The sequence below is a fragment of the Phalacrocorax aristotelis genome, chromosome 23, assembly GCF_949628215.1.
Source record: "Phalacrocorax aristotelis chromosome 23, bGulAri2.1, whole genome shotgun sequence".
In the NCBI taxonomy this organism is placed as follows: Eukaryota; Metazoa; Chordata; class Aves; order Suliformes; family Phalacrocoracidae; genus Phalacrocorax; species Phalacrocorax aristotelis.
The window spans coordinates 7,384,904-7,400,130 of NC_134298.1; the positions used below are offsets into that span (position 1 = coordinate 7,384,904).

General features: G+C 67.4%; 2 protein-coding genes across 2 annotated transcripts; both read right to left on the reverse strand.

Annotated features, from left to right (window-relative positions):
• Positions 1-758: 758 nt before the first annotated feature.
• On the reverse strand, positions 759-1,319 carry HCRT (hypocretin neuropeptide precursor; the record flags this gene model as incomplete). Its single annotated transcript, XM_075117368.1, has 1 exon — positions 759-1,319. A coding segment is annotated over one exon (474 nt), but the record flags the coding sequence as incomplete, so codon positions are not given.
• A 1,256-nt stretch (positions 1,320-2,575) lies between these two features.
• LOC142067803 (inactive phospholipase C-like protein 2) lies at positions 2,576-15,209 on the reverse strand. The gene is made up of 6 exons (XM_075116766.1): positions 15,011-15,209; positions 6,755-9,244; positions 6,331-6,534; positions 5,718-5,793; positions 3,731-3,840; positions 2,576-3,491 (listed from the first exon to the last, which is right to left on the reverse strand). Exons 1-6 carry the CDS (start codon positions 15,191-15,193, stop codon positions 3,306-3,308), a joined length of 3,249 nt encoding a protein of 1,082 aa, XP_074972867.1. The 5' UTR covers positions 15,194-15,209; the 3' UTR covers positions 2,576-3,305.
• Between the last annotated feature and the right edge of the window lie 18 nt (positions 15,210-15,227).

Here is a 15,227-nt window from a genome sequence, read left to right on the forward strand (position 1 = left end):
CGCCGCCGGCACCGGGAGGGGCCTCGGCACCGGCGGGAACCGGCACCCGCCCGCGGGCAGGTGGCTCTGTCCCGGGGGGCACCGTGTCGGTGGCGCCGGGACCCGCTCGGCACCGGCACCCGCCGCACGGGCAGCCGCTCGGCACCGGGGGGCACCGGCAGCCCCTCGGCACCGGGACCTGCTTGGCACCGGGAGGCACCGGCCCTCCCGGGCCCATGGAGGCTGAGAAAGGGGCAGGACCCGGCGTGTCCAGGAGCACCCGCCGCGTGGGGCTCAGCCCAGGGGCTGCGGGGCAAGTCTGTGTCCTGCGGGACCCCCTGGGGGGCACCCAGGTGTGACAGGACGCAGCCGGAGCCCTCCCCAGGACCCTGTGCGGGGGAGGTGGAGTGGGGTGGAGATCAGGGACCTGTGGCCACGAGAGGGGCACCAGAGGTCCCTGGTGCTGTGGTGGGTGATGCTCCGAGGCCTTTACGGGGGCTTTGCAAACAGCCCCCCACTCCCGGGCAGCCCAGTCAAGGTTCCGCATCCACCCAGCTGGGCCCACACACGTCCCCAGTGCAGGCGCCCCAAAGGAGCCCACATCCAGGCACACCACAAAGGAAAGCATCAGCCTCGCTGGCTGCCCTGGAGCAGAGCTGTGCCCACCCGGCCCCTCCCCAGAGAGAAGGCAGAGACAGGTAACATCAGGCTACCATTTATTGTAAAAGGCCAGCAGTGCCCTGAGCAGGCTCGGCCAGGCCTGGAGGAGGTATGTAAAAGTGCTATTTACACCGAGCTCCGGGCATGTATCCCCAGAGTCTGTCCCCCCACGGATCCCCTCTCTGCTCCTGCTGCCCCCACCCCTCTCAGTAAAAGCTCCTCACAGCTCCCTGGGCCTGGCTTTTGATCAGGTCCTTCCCCGAGTGTCCCTGGCACTCCCTGGGGCTGGCAGGGCTGGCAGGGCTGGGGTCAGTGCCCTGCACGGCCAGCGTTGGCTGGGCATCTGTGCCCATGGGGCAGCCCAGTGCATCATGGCAGGTGGTGCCAGGGTGCTCCCCGCGCTTGCCCATGGTGAGGATGCCAGCGGCGTGGTTGCCAGAGCTGTGCAGCAGGCGGTAGAGCCGGCTCTGGAAGGCTGGTGGGATGCTCTTCCTCTTGCCCAACGTGAGGATGCCAGCGGCATGGTTGCCCATGCCATGCAGGAGGTCGTAGATGCGGCAGGAGCAGGTCTTCTGCCGGCAGCACTCAGGCAGACTCTGCCGGGCAGTGGCCAGGGAGCAGAGCAGGAGCAGGAGCAAGAGGCAGGCAGCTCGCTGGAGCTGCCGGAGCAATGGGCAGCATTAGTGCAGGGCAGCCGGCAGTGCTGGTGAGGGGGGGCTGCAGAGCCCCAGGGCTGCCCCTGGTCCTCCAAGCCTGCTGGTATCTCAGCTTCTATTTGCCCTGGTCACTGCAGCGCTGCCTGCTTGTCCCTGCTGCTGCAGTGGTTCAGCCCCACACCTGGGGGTGCACCCAGAGCATCAGCCTTTGGTGCCCTGGGGCATGGCCAGCACCGCACCCCCAGGAGAGATGGGAGTGTTGCTCTCCACACCCCTCCCAGCCGCAGTGACCACAGCCCCCACCCAGACTCTGACCAGCAGCCAGATGCAGGTGACCCCCACCGGCACGCCTGCCCTGCTCTGGCACAAGGCAGCCACTGCAAACACCCTCTCCTTGCTGCCGAGTGCCATGGGACGAGGAGCAAGAGCACCCACACTTGACACCGCAGGCACCGCACAGCCAGCTCCCTGCCAAGGAGGCCACATGGGGCGGAGACCCCCGATCATCTGCTGGCCATGTTTGGGGAGCCCTGGGGAGGAGCTGCATGCTCAGGGCTTCCTGAGGAACTGGCCAGGCTCTCCTGCACCCCCAGAACCCCGGCCCCACAGCCCAACCTCCCCCCCACTGCTGCCCTCCCAGCCCCACCTTGGCATTGGGCACCTCCATCCTTCCTGGGGTCTTCAGGCGGCCAAGCAGCGCTGGGGCATGTCCCACCAGGCAGCCGAGAGCACAGCACCCTGCGCCGCCCGCTGCAGCCACTGCTTTATAGGGCCTGGCACAATAGTGCTGCCAAAAATACCGTCGGGGCCAGGCGGAGCGGCTGGTCTCTGGGAGACGCGGGCGCGCTGTGGCCGGTAGCTCAGAGACCGGCCAGGCCTTTCCCCTCATTTGCAGCTCCTCATTGTGTGGGTGCTGGTGGGCCAGGCGCAGTGGCCGGGGTGCGTGGCACTAATGAGGCCATAATTGCCCATGGGCTCCGTGGCTGGGCCAGCACAAAGGGGCTGAAAGTCAGTGCTGGCGAGGCGCTGGCCTGCTCCCGCCAGCGGCAGCGCGCGGGTCTGCTCCTCCTGGCTCCATTAGGCTAATTACCTCCCCGAACAAAGGGGTGCTGGGCAGCTGCACGACTCCTTGACGTGAGGAGACATCACCCTGCGCTTGGCTGCTGCCAGGGGAGGGATGGCGCCGCCAGGGTCCCCCTACGCAGTGCCACCCTCCATCCCCTTTGGTGACCCCATCCCACCCTGGCCCCACACACGAAGGGAGCAGCAGGGCACCAGGGTAGGTCTCACACTCTTTATAATGCTCTGCAGCCCCGGTCTGACCTTGGACCGCCCCTCACCCATTGCTTGTGCCAGGACCCACTCGCCCTGGTGGACGAGCCCCAGTGTTTCCCTGATGCCAGAACCCAAATCTGCTGCCCAGGTTCGTCTGCTGCGGCCCGCCGCCCACTGCACCCCAGAGCCTCATGGCCCCTCTGCACAGCAGGGGCCCCAGGGTCGCCAGGGATGGTTAGGGACCCACTCCCCTGCACAGAGCGGATAGGGACCGACCAGGACCCTTCCCAATAGGCAGGTTTTCTCCAGGGCTTGCGAAGGCAAAACCTGCAGCCTTGGATGGGGGCAGGAGCCCAGACCCAGGGCTGCTTTTACAAGAAGAGTCTGGCACAGCAGGCTAGGGGTACATGCACACAGGCACTGGGGTGCCAGCATCGCCACTGGCCCCACAGCAGGGCGCTTGCTCCAGAAGAGGATGGGGGAGATGGATGAGGCCCTGGGAGCTCAGCGTGGGGCAAGCGGGAGCATGGACACCCCTCCCCAACCTCCCTGCTGGGCCTTGCTGCATCCCCTTGGCACAGCGGAGCGCAGGCACCCAGCCCCGCACATGTCCCTTCACGCACACTGAGCTTGCAGGCAGGCAGCTGCCCGTCTGTGTGCAGGCTGGAGCTCCCTGGTCCCAGCACATGTGGGCAGGGGGTTGCTCAGTCCAGGCCCCTGAGCTCCAGGCCAGGGTCAGCAGGATGCCGTGTCACCACCTCCTTCCGTCTCAGGGATGGGCTCCAGCGGGGCACGCAGCCGGGAGGGCTCTGGCGAGGCTGAGCCGTTCCTGCCAATGCCGCAGGACTGTCCTGCGTTGTGGATCTGCCACAGGTTGTCCAGTGCCTCTGCCTTGGCGTGCTTCAGGAGATCAGCCTGGCCCTGCAGGGGGAGAGGGCGTCAGGGGCCGACCCAGGGCTGACCACTCGGGCTGCCCAGACCCCCTGCATGGAGCATGGGTTGACCGACCACCACCCACAAGGGGTCTTACTGGGTACGGGCACTGCCTGGACTGGCCCATGCCATCCCCAGCGCTCCCAGAGCATCCCCTGGGTGCAGGTCAGTGGGGCGGGGGTGGCAGAGTGGGGTGGGAAGGGGGCCGTGCAGCCCTCGTCCCTCACCTTCAGGACGGTGATGTTCCAGGCGAAGCTCTCCAGTACCTTCTGCAGCTTGCGGCCCCGCAGCCCCTCCTTGGCCTCGATGCGGTGCAGCTCCTTGTGGAAGTCCATGCCTGCGCAGACGGGAGCATCACTTAGCAGGCGCAGAGCCGCTTGCACAGGGATGGCCACTGCCTGCCATGGACAGGGACTGAGCCAGAGGGACGCCCTTCGCCCGGCATGGGGGTGCAGGCTGGGTGGGCTCCCCACTGCCCCAGCAGCCCCGAGCCTCCTCTGTGCCAGGAGCAATGGGCCGATGGAGCCCCCACCACCCTGGCATTGCACTCAGCCCCAGCCCTTGGTGGTTTTGGGCCCTGGAGGCTGTGGGGTTCGGAAGGGCAGCGACTACCCCCACAGAGGCATGGATCTTGCACACTGCAGCCCACCCAGGGGGCTCAGAGCCGGGCCGCCTGCCCCCCCGCGGAGCGCAGGCCCCCACACTGTGCACCGCGTGACGTCCCCGTGAGCGGGTGCTATATTTACCCCTCCTGACGCAGCACCGGCTCCGGGCCCACACGAGGGCTCCCACGCAAGCCTGCTCTCCCACGTGCTGTCAATCAGCACACCCCCAGCCCCGCACCCCCACCCCCAGCTGGCACCTCCCTGGACCCCACAGCACACACCAGCCGGGCACGGGCCGGGCTGGCACTGCAGGGGCTTATCTGCAGCACAGCCGGGGCAAAAGCAGGGACAGGCAGCACCCCAGGCTGCACCCCAGGGTGGGGGTTGCAGCCCCCAAACCACTGCCTGCCACCACCTTGAGGGGCCAGGCAGAGGCAGCAGCCACAAACCCCAGAGCCCCTCTGCCCCGCAACACCCCGCCAGCACAGCAGTGGGGCTCCCGCAGTCAGAGTGGCACAGAAGGGTGCAGATCCCACCCGTGCCCCGCACCCCAGCCCGTGTCCCGCCCCCCCCGCCGCTCCCCCTGGCGCTGGCAGCGGTGGCAGAGCCGAAAGCCAAGAGCTCGGGGAGATTTCCGGGCTGCCGCGCAGGCAGGGAACAAACAAGGCTGCTGGCAGCAAGGCTGGTACCGGCTGGGGGTGGTAGAGTAGGGCCCCCTCCTTCCTCCCCAGCCACTCCAGCTCCTGGCGCTCTCCCAGCCCTGTGGGGAGCCCCCAGGAGCCCCCAGGCCGGCATCCCCCTGTGCACCCAGGGCTGGGGCTATCCCTGCAGGGCCCAAGCCTGCAGAGGGGCCACACAGCCATCAGTGCCTGGTCCAGGCTGGGGGTCACAGGCAGCGCCGGGGTGGGGGCAGGACGGGGGGGCAGGACCGGGACAGGCAGCCAGCAGCACCTGCCTGTGTGGGTTCAGCCATGTGTCTTGGAAGTCGTAACATTCAGTTGCCACTTCTACCGTCAGCCCCAGTCTGTTATTTCTGGTGCTAATTATATTCTGGTGTTTGGCAGCTAATGACTCTTCCCCGCTTCCTCATCAGCCTCCTCCGCTCCCCTCCATCTCTCCCATCCCTCCCGCACAGCCCCTGCAGCCCACCCGCCCAGCACCCGGCCCTGGCGCAGGCAGCCCCACATCCCAGCACCCTGGCAGCACCCGGCAGCTTCCCATGCCCACCCTGTGCGGCTGGGACATGGGAAAACCAGAGAGCCGGACTTGGGGCCACCCCAGCTGGAAATCGCTCTCCCACGACTAGCCAGCCCCGGCTGCTCTGCCACTGAACTCTGGGCACAGCATGCACCCACCTGGGGTGCAGACATGCACTCCTCGTCCTCCGCCACACATCACAGGTGTGCAAATGCATGGCCAAAAATGCTGGCACGCTTGGCTGTGCCTGTGCCCAGGTCCAGAGCCTGGTGCCAGACCCCCGGAACTGAGCCCCGTGGGGACACGTGCCCCCAGCCCAGCGCAGAGACATGGCCCCCCTGCGCCCGGCCCCCAGGGCTGTGCCTGGGTCTGTGGCATGGAGCAGCACCAGGGCTGCCCTCCCGGGACCCACCTGCCTGCTGCGCCTGGATGAGCTTGCCATACACCGCGTCGGCGGACTCGATCAGCGTCCGGCTGGTCTGGATCATCTGGGGAGAGGGGCGGTGTGAGGAGCTGGACAGCCCCCAGCCCACGCACTCCCCAGCAGAGCGGATGGGGAGAAAGGGGCTCAGGCAGAGGCTGCCCCTCGCCGCAGCGCAGTGGCCGGGGTCTGGCCCTCCTCGCCCAGCCAGGTGTGGTGTGACCAGCGCCTGGCCGGCAGCCAGGTCCCCCTCCAACACAAAGGAAGGAAGCAGCTCTGGCTGCGGCTATTAATGGGATTTCTCCCGCTAGGCGGGGACTGCAGGATGCCCCACCAGCTGGCCCTGGCACAGGGTGCAGGCAGCACGGACAGGGGGACGGGGGGCTGCAGAGTCCCAGGGCTCATACTGAGCAGGGCAAGTCTGTGCCTCGATAAGCCTCCTCCCTGGGCAGCCCGCTATGCAGCCCCCACCAGCCTCCCCCTACACTGGGATGGGTGCAGCAAGTTCGGGGTCCCCGCATCCCGGGCAGGGCGGTGGTCCTGGTGCCGCCGGCCCCACAGAGCATCCCCATAAGGAGCCAAGCCCCAGAGGGACGGCACTTACCGTCTCGTAGGCGGTGAGGACCTTGCGCAGCAGGTCCGGGATGGGGCCCTGGGCCTCCATCGGGGGGTACCGCTCTGCCAGGTTGAGGGTGACGCTGGGCGCACTGTCACTGTGCAGCAGCCACGTGGCCACCGTCAGGATGCATTGCTTCATGTTGGCGGCGGGTGTCAGCCCGCACAGCTCCTTGAAGGAGACCAGCGCATTCTGCGGGCAGAGACCGGCGTCAGGGGCTCAGCCTGGGAGGGCCTCAAGAGCACCCCTGCCATGAACATTCCCATTTCCCCCGGCTCTCCGCTCCAGATGAGGGTCCTCGCCCACATCCCCCAGGAAGAAGGGGGGACTCCCAGGCTCCCCACCGCTCATGGTCCGGCCCCGTCCTCCCCCGCAGAAACCAGGTCCCCCGGTGCCTCCGCAGGGTCCGTACCTGCACGTTCTCCCGCAGGTCGGTGGCCTCCCGCAGTGGCTGGGTGGCTGTCCGGAAGACCTCGTCAATGGCCTTGATGCCAGTGGCCTTGGTGGAGGTGTACTCCCGCACCCGGCGGCCCCGGCGCCCCGCCAGCCCCCGGCGGTGCCCCTTGCCCCCGCCACGGCGGTCGGTGATGGCCACGTGCACAAAGAGGGTGGCATGGGGCAGGGGCTCCCCAGCCAGGGACTGGAGGGGGACGTGGCGGTAGCCGGGCTGCAGGCACTCGAAGGGGATGGTGTACTGGGCGATGAATTCATCCCCGATGTAGTCGTCGTCCAGCACGACGAAGCGCAGGACGGCCAGCTCCGGCAAGTTGATCTGGAACTCCAGGCTCTCGTCGAAGATGGGGTTGTCCCCGCTCTGCAGGGCCGTCTTGGTGCGGTGCTCGGCGCAGTCGGCCGGAATGCCGTGGATCTCAGCGCAGACGTAAGGCTCCACCACCTCCCCCTTGGCTCCCGAGCCCTTGGGCTTGGGCAGGTTCTGCCCACTGATGACCTTGAGGTGCAAGAGCTGGGCAGGCACCCCAGGCAAGGAGTCCTTGGCATTGGCACTGAAGTAGGAGACCTCCTCCCGCATGATGGCGGGACGGAGGACGTAGCCGCAGGCCCCGTTCTGCCGGAACCAGCCCGCGTTCAGGTCCATCATGAGCCCTGGTGTCTGGTAGTTCATGGCTACCATCTGGCAGCCGCACTTCCAGAAGTCCTGGGGGTTCATGTTGCTGGCATCAATGCGCATGGGGCTGGGGTAGACGCGGGAGAGGAACCGCTTGTTGTAGCTCACCAGCTCAGCTGGGCACTCGTTGGCGAAGCGTCCTGCCTCCACCTCGCTGAAGGAGCACATCTCCCAGTAGCGCTGCCCGCGCCGTGAGCTCTCAAAGTCCTGGAAGGGGACGGCCTGGCAGAGGCTCACCAGCTCCGAGAGCTCCCGGCTGAGGCGCACCCGCCGTGGACCTCCTCCCTCCGGCGCCTCCTGGTCCTCCTGGCCCAGCCGCCGCGCCAGCTCCCAGCCTTCCTCCTCGTCCGACACCTCCCCCTCGCTGTCCTCACAGCCGGGTGGCAGCTTCTTGCCCTTGATGAGGATGCGGCCCTTGAGCTGCTCCGGGGAGGGCAGGTAGGACGCGGTGGGGTTGGGGGGCTCCAGGTACAGCTTCTCCCCCAGCGTCTTGCGCAGGCACTGGGCGGCGAGGCGCTGCTGGGGGGCCGAGCAGCGCACCACCAGACAGAGGATGAGGGGGTAGGCGGAGGCGGTGAAGGCGTGCTGGTCAATCAGCCCCACCACGGCGCGGAAGGGCACGCAGGAAGCGGCCGAGGGACTGGTGTACACCACGGGCTCGCCCTCGGGCCCATCCCACAGCACCAGCTCGATGCTGCGGCAGCCCAGGCCCAGGGCACTGATGTAGCCGCTGATGTCTGAGCGGCCCCAGAAGTTGTCCTCCAGCAGGCAGGCGCTGTGGGCAGAGCTGATGTAGTAGTGGGAGAGGGGCTGTGCCATGTCCTGGCACACCTTGCGGTGCTGCGGGTCGAAGATGGAGCAGTCGGCGGAGAGCAGGTAGCGCGTGAATCCATCGATGGCCAGGTAGCCCTTCTCCCGGCCCTCCTTGGAGGGTTCGTACTTGCTGACGATCTCCAAGCATTTCTCCTCCGTCACACCCTCCATGCCCTGCTCCACCTCCAGGAACATCAGCAGGTCCTTCAGACCCAGATACTCCTTGTTGCTGGAGAACTGCACCAGCAAGAAGAAAATCTCAGGGCGGGTGCAGAGCTCGCAGTACGCCTCCACGAAGAGGTCGCAGGCCACCTCCACACCAGGACGCTCGCTGGCCTTCTGCAGCTCCTTGAACTTTAGCTCAATGGTGGAGGTCTTCATGCCTGGGTTGAGCGCTTTGATCAGCTGCACAGCCCGGGACACGGGGATGCGGCCAGACTTCTCCAGGTCAGCGAGGTCGAAGACAGAGGAGATCCAGGAGGTCCGGAGACTGGGGTGGCCTGTCCCAGGTGCTTCGGGGGTGTGCTTCCCGTAGGACACCAGGTACCGGAGCCCCATCACCCAGGCACTCACCACGTCAGCTGAGCTGGCCACCAGGTCCAGGGACTCGTAGTTGTCTCCGTAAATGATGGAGAAGGCACACTCATCCGGGAACTGGTCGGAGAGGCCATTGCTCCGCAGGACAGGCGTCTTCTTGCCCACACGCACCTCTTTGACCGACTTGATCTCGATCTTGGCCTTCTCTGAGTCCTTCTTGGAGGGCTCCCAGCGCACAGAGCGCATGTCAGCATCCAGCACGAAGAAGCGGCTGTACATGCGGGAGTTGGAGCGCACCTTCTTCAGCTCGCAGCCCTCTAGCATGAAGGAGATGCAGGCAGCCGTGCTGTTGATCTTGCGGTCGTTGGGCATGGTGCTGAAGGACACCGTCTTCTTCTTATGCGGCAGCCGCTGCCGGGAGCCATCCTGCCAGGGTGGGAAAAGGGGACAGAGCCATCAGATATGGGGCAGGCAGCATGTGCCCCACCAGCTCCCGGTGCCCTCCTGCTACATGCTCTCCCCACCCCAGCCCTGATGCACAGCGCAGCATCCCAGGGTGCCTCAGCACCACACGAAGCCCAGTCTGCCCCAGTCCGACCCTCTCCCCAGAGGCTGGGAGCTGGCTCCAGCCCTGGCCTCCCCCACGGCTTGCTGCCTGGCTTATTTTAACTCAGCTTTCCTTCCTTCCTTCCTGCTCCTGGCCCCAAGCTGGATCCTTCCCCACTGCTCACTCACCATCGGAGCACAGGCAGCCCAGCATGGTCCCCAACTCCCCAGCCTGGGGACACCAGAGGAAAACAGCCGCCCAGCCTGTGCCCACAGCAGCCCCATCCCTGCCGAGGGGCACATGCCACAGCCCCATATGCCCTCCCCTGTGCCCCAGGCACCATGGCAGTGGGGCGTGAGGACGCCTGGGGCACCCTGAGGCAATGCACAGGCAGAGCTGCTCCTGGGGAGCTCTGGCCAGATGCCCCACTCCGTGTGCTGGGGAGTGATGCAGGACAGCCACCTGCGAGTGCCACGCGCTGGGGACGAGCACAGCCCATGGCCCCGTCCCGCAGCGGGTCCGGGCTGTCTGCTGCCTGCGCCCCACGCCCACACTCTGCCTGTACCCCTGCAGCAGCCCTGCCCCTCAGCGGGGAAGGGGAACCCTGCTGCTGAGGGGCTGGAGGGGGGCGGGGGATGAGGGGGAACAGCAGGGCCAGGAGTATATTATGGGATGGATTTCATTAAGTAGTGCAGCAGGAGGAGATTTAATCCACTTCTTCAAGATTATGGTGAGTCACCTCTAATCAGGTGGTGTCTCCAGCAGAGGCAGGTCCTGCCCAGCTGCCTGGGCTGGGGGCGAGGGGGTGTCCTCCTCCATCACCCCGAAAGCTTCCACACCTCCCATGAGGGGCTGCCACAGAGTGGCCCAGCAGCCTGGTCGAGCACATCCCCGTGCTTGACCCCAAAGGGTCTGGATCTGCCCCCATGGGGCCCAGGGCAATCGGGACGGGTCATGCAGGCGGCCAGCCAGCTGCCCCCAGGAGTGACTAGGACACAACGTCCTGGTGATGGGAACCAGCCCCAGCCCTGGGTCCCATGCTAGAGCTGGCTGGATCCTGCCAGCCCGGAGGGAGATGCCTTCCTAGACAGGGAGCAGTCGGCTCATGGTGGGGTGTCCCTTGCTCAGATGGCTCCTGGGCACCCCAGCCGGCAGCAGCTGCTCCCCCCCCGCCTTTGCAGCCTCCCCAGGCAGTGGGGTGGTGATGCACAGCATGCCCCGGAGCCCCACCACAAACCTGGGACAACCATCCCCAGGGCTGAGCCAGGGACCCAGCTGCCAGGGGCCACCATGCCGGGGTGCAAGACCCCAGCCAGCCTTGGTCAGCGGGGGGGCTCAGCGGCAGGTCACGCAATCGGTAAACCCCATGGGGAAGGACTTGCCGATGGGACGCTTACTGTGAGCAGCAATCTGAGCGCTCCACTGATGGCAGCCCCGGCCCTCGCCCCCACCGCGGGGTGCTGCCTGACACCGAGGAGTGGTCCCTCCCACACTGGCCAGGACCCCCGCACCTCTGTGGACCCGCTCCCCACCCCGGCACACCCCACCCTGGGCGGCTCTGCACCGGGCCCCACAGCCGAAAACAGGAAATCCATCCGGAAAGGAAACACGGGCGGGGGACCTGCATGCGCCCGGGGACCTGCCTCCAGCTGTGCCCACCACAGGCAGCCAGACCCACCCCTCCAGCGCCAGCCCCACCGGGCCCTGGGCCACCCCCAACCCAGGGCAAAAACCCAAAAACCCTCCCTGCAGCTCCCCATCCCCCAGGGCTTTGGCAAGGGGAGGGGGTGCCAGCTGCAGCGCTTTGGGGCGCAGATGCGTGGCACAGACCCGAGTGTGCCCTGCAATAGATGGGCTCTGCTCTCACCATCCACACAAGCGAACCTCCGTGGGCGCCGCTGCCACCCCACTCCAGGAGCTCCCAGTCTTTCCACCCAGTGAGCCAGTAGCAGCAGCCATGTGGGGCCTCCTGCCCACAGCCGCCCAACGGCTTCACACCCTGGCCCAGGGACGGGTGGGGAAAAGCCGGTGCGCCCCAGCAGCCCATCGCACAGGTGTTTTCCAGGCGGGCTTCCACCCTGGGGATGCCTTGCTATGTGCTCTGTGAGGCGCAGGCAGGAGCAGGGCAGGCAGGAGCAGGGCAGGCAGGAGCAGGGCAGGCAGGAGCAGGGCAGGCAGGAGCAGGGCAGGCAGCCGGGGCCACAGGGCTCCATCAGGTGAGAAGTAGGTCAGCAGCAGAGGCAGGAGGGCATGGCACCCACCGCCATGGGAGCACAGAGCATCCCCGGCCACAGGTCAGGGCGCCGGCAGGAGCAGGGCATCCTGCACGCTGTGCCGCCAAGCTGGCAGCAAGCAGGCAGGGCTCTTGCCAGCACTGCCACACACATTGCACCCACATAGGCTGGCTCTGCAGAGGGAAGACACACTGAACGCGATGCCGATGCTGACTGTGATGCCAATGGTGAGAGCAGGCATCCAGCTGGGCACGGAGGGCACGTCCGAACCCAGCTGCCTGCACCCTGCCCAGCTCTGCAACATGTGCTAAGCACCTCTTCAGCCAGTTACCTCCTGTGATTAGTGCCCTGGCAAGCACGGAAGCCCTAATCTCAGCTGCCACATGACTGCCACCGTTACCCAGCCAAGCAACCCGCTCCCAAGCACAGGGACGGGGAAAGGCCTGTCGGCTGCCCCTCCCTTCCCGTTATCCCCCGAGGCCTGGCCGGGGGGGTCCCTGCCACACAGCAGCTCGTGACAAGAGGAGACAGAGGAACTGAAAGCTTCTGGGGCTGAGGCGTCTCAGCCTAACCACGGCCCTGCTGCCCAGCCAGGGGAGCAGGACTCCTGCTACTCCAGCAGCAAGACCCTTCTCCAGACCATGGGGCACTCAGTGGCGTCACGTTTCACCCAGGGGACAGGGCTGTTTCCCAGCCTGGCTGTGACGTGATTCGTCCACAGCCAGTTTCCCCAGGTCCTGATTCTTCCCACTGTCCCCATTCTGAGCTGGGCAGTGTAAGCAGGGATGCGGACAGCAGGCAGCAGCCGGCAGCACTGGAGCGGAGGTAGTGGGAGGGCAGGCACAGCCAGGGCTTTTCTACCATCGTTTGTTCCCTGCCAAGAATATAGCAAGTGACACATCCACTCCCCGCGGCACCAGCTGCCACTACCCAGCGAGGGGCTGTGGAGCTGGAGCCCCGCGCAGAGGCACAGCACAGATCCTGGGGCTGGCACGGGATGGGGAGGGGGCCCACGCAGGGGTCAGGACAGAAGACCACCGGGGAAGGGTCACCTCCTGCAGCAGGGAGGAACAGATCCAGTAAGCCCACCCAGCCCCTCTCCAGCATCCTCCCAGCTCACCAGACCTGCAGCCCCCTCCACTTCCAGCCTGAGAGGAAAGCAGGGAACAAGTCCTCTAGCCAGGGCATGGGGATGCTGCCCTCCCCATCGCTGCAGGGAGCCAGCTCTGCCGCTGCCCAGCACAGCCAGCCCTGGGCTCCCCCTGGCCCAGCACAGCCACTGATTCTCACTTTCAGATTCACTCCTCCAGCCTTTTCTGGAAATCCCACAAAATAACAGAGCCGGCAGCTTTTCCCACGTGTGCCTCTACTTCGTCAGCAGCCAGCCCCTGCCCAGGTCGCTGCCCGTGGCTTGTTTGTGCCTTCACTCCAAGCTGTAGCCGGGCTCGTGGCACCAGGCCCACCCCGCAGCCCCTGCACCAGCACCACAGCGGAGCTGCCAGCACAGCCCCTGACTCCCACCCGCCACCATGCAGGGGAGCAGCGAAGTTGCCACAGACCCCGCAGCATGGGCAGAGAGGGGTGTCAGCCGGTGACAGCAGAGGGGCTGATGGAGGACGTGCTCTGTCCCCTGTCCCCACTCAGGGATGGGAGAGCTGCGCTGGGGAAGCACCAGGACCACTTCCTCCAAATGGGAGAGGGCAGGAGGAGCACAGCATGGGCAGCCGGTCCCTGCGCGATCCCACAGGCAGCATGTCTGCCCACTGTCCCCTGCCCACCAGCCTCAGCCCGAGGAGGGGCTCAGCACAGTCAGGGTCCTGCAGCACAGACAGGCTCAGCCTGGGGAACTCAATGCTGTGGGACTCAGGACCTGCACCCTTCCAGCACCAGGGCAGGATCAGGTCCTGGATGGACTTGGAGATGCATGACAGACCAGCAGAGGCTGGGGACGCCGGCCAGCTCTGACCTGCTCCAGTGCCAGCGCCCGCCCCCAGCAGTGCTGGCCCTGGGCCACCCGACCTTCACGTGAGGCCAAATCCCACGGTGACGCATGGCGGTGATGGGGGATGCGCCAGCCCAGGGGCAAGCAAGGGGTTCACCTCCAGCCCACAGCACCCACCGCTGGTTCCTGGGCAGGGAACAGTGGGGAGGCGTGCTGTCCGGCCCCGGGAGAAGCAGGGGACCCCAGCGAGGTCCCCAAAGGAACTGGGCACAGACTGCACACTGGCACCGGCCTCTGGCTGCCCGGGAGCACCAAGGGGTCTCCTCACCAGCACTGTGCAGGGCACAGCCCGACCACTCTCGCAGCAGTTTGCAGCAGGAGCCCAGCGGGTGTGAGGAGAGGTGCGGGGTGCCTCTGGCCACCCTGACAAGGGGCCGACGCCTCTGCCCAGGGAACCGGGTCCCAGGGGCAGAAGACCGGGGCTGGGCTGACACCAACGGGAACAGCCCCCACGCAGGGTATTAATAGCACCAGAGCAATCCCGGCTTAAAATAGGCTGCCGGGTGTGGGGAGGCGGGTCCCGGGCGGATGCGACCTATTGTGTCAGCGAGCATCACCAGCCTAAGCGCAATTGGGGGGGGTCCATTTAGGAAAGCATGCACGTGACCCACTGCCCACCCACGTGGGAGACCCCCAGAGACCCTCCCCGGCCCACGGCCCCTCCAGTGCCCCCGCCCAGCCGCGGCACGGCTCCGGGGAGGTGGCAGGAGCAGACTGAGAGCTGCCCAGGCCAGGCCCAAGGCTCACCACCTTCGCAGGAGGGAGCACGGGAAAGCGGAAGGTGCTCAGGACCAGGCATCTCCTCTGGCACCCATGAGTGCCCCGAGCAGGACGGGCAATGCTGCCGTGTGGCTCCCACGCCGCAGCAGCGTGGCCTTGCAGGGGAGCCACGGGAACGGCAGCGGCTGGACGGGGCAATCCACAGCCACGCAAAGAGGACAGGCCTGGCCCGGCAGCGCACGAAGCCCGAGCTAGGCTTTGCCCTTGGGGACCCCAGGTGCCAGGCAGGGCAAGGGGATGCCGTGCCGGCCCTAGCGAGAGCAGCCCCGGCAAGCCCGGTGCCGCGGGCAGGGGGCAAAGCCCCGCGCCCCGCCGGGCGGGTGACCCCCGGGCACCGATCCGGGGCTGCAGCCGCCCCGCGGCTCCGCAAACCCGCCCCAGGGATGCGGGCAGCACCCGGCCGGGCACGGCGGGAGCCCGGGGGGCGGCGGGCGGCCGGGGAGGCGGCGGCGGGCACGGCGGGCTGGCAGGGCCGGTGCCCACTGGCTCAGGGGCCGGGGGACGCGCGGCTCCCGCAGGGGGCACGGGTCGGCCCCCCGAGCCCTGCGCAGCTCCCGGAGGGCGCCGTCGCCCGCTGCGGGGCGGGGGGAGGGGGGCGGGAGGGGCCGGGGCCGGTGCGGGGCTCTCACCTTCATGATGCTAGCCCGGGGCGCGGCGGGCGCGGGGCTCCGCTCCGCCGAGTCCTCACGGCTGCTGCTGCCCGAGCCGGAGCCGGGGCTGCCGCCGCCGCCGCCGCCGCGGGGCCCGTTGGGCAGCGGCGCGGCGGGGCGGGGCGAGCCCGGCGGCGGGGCGCCCCGGGGCCCCTCCGCCATCCCCCGCGGCCTCAGGGCAGCGGCCGCCGCGGGG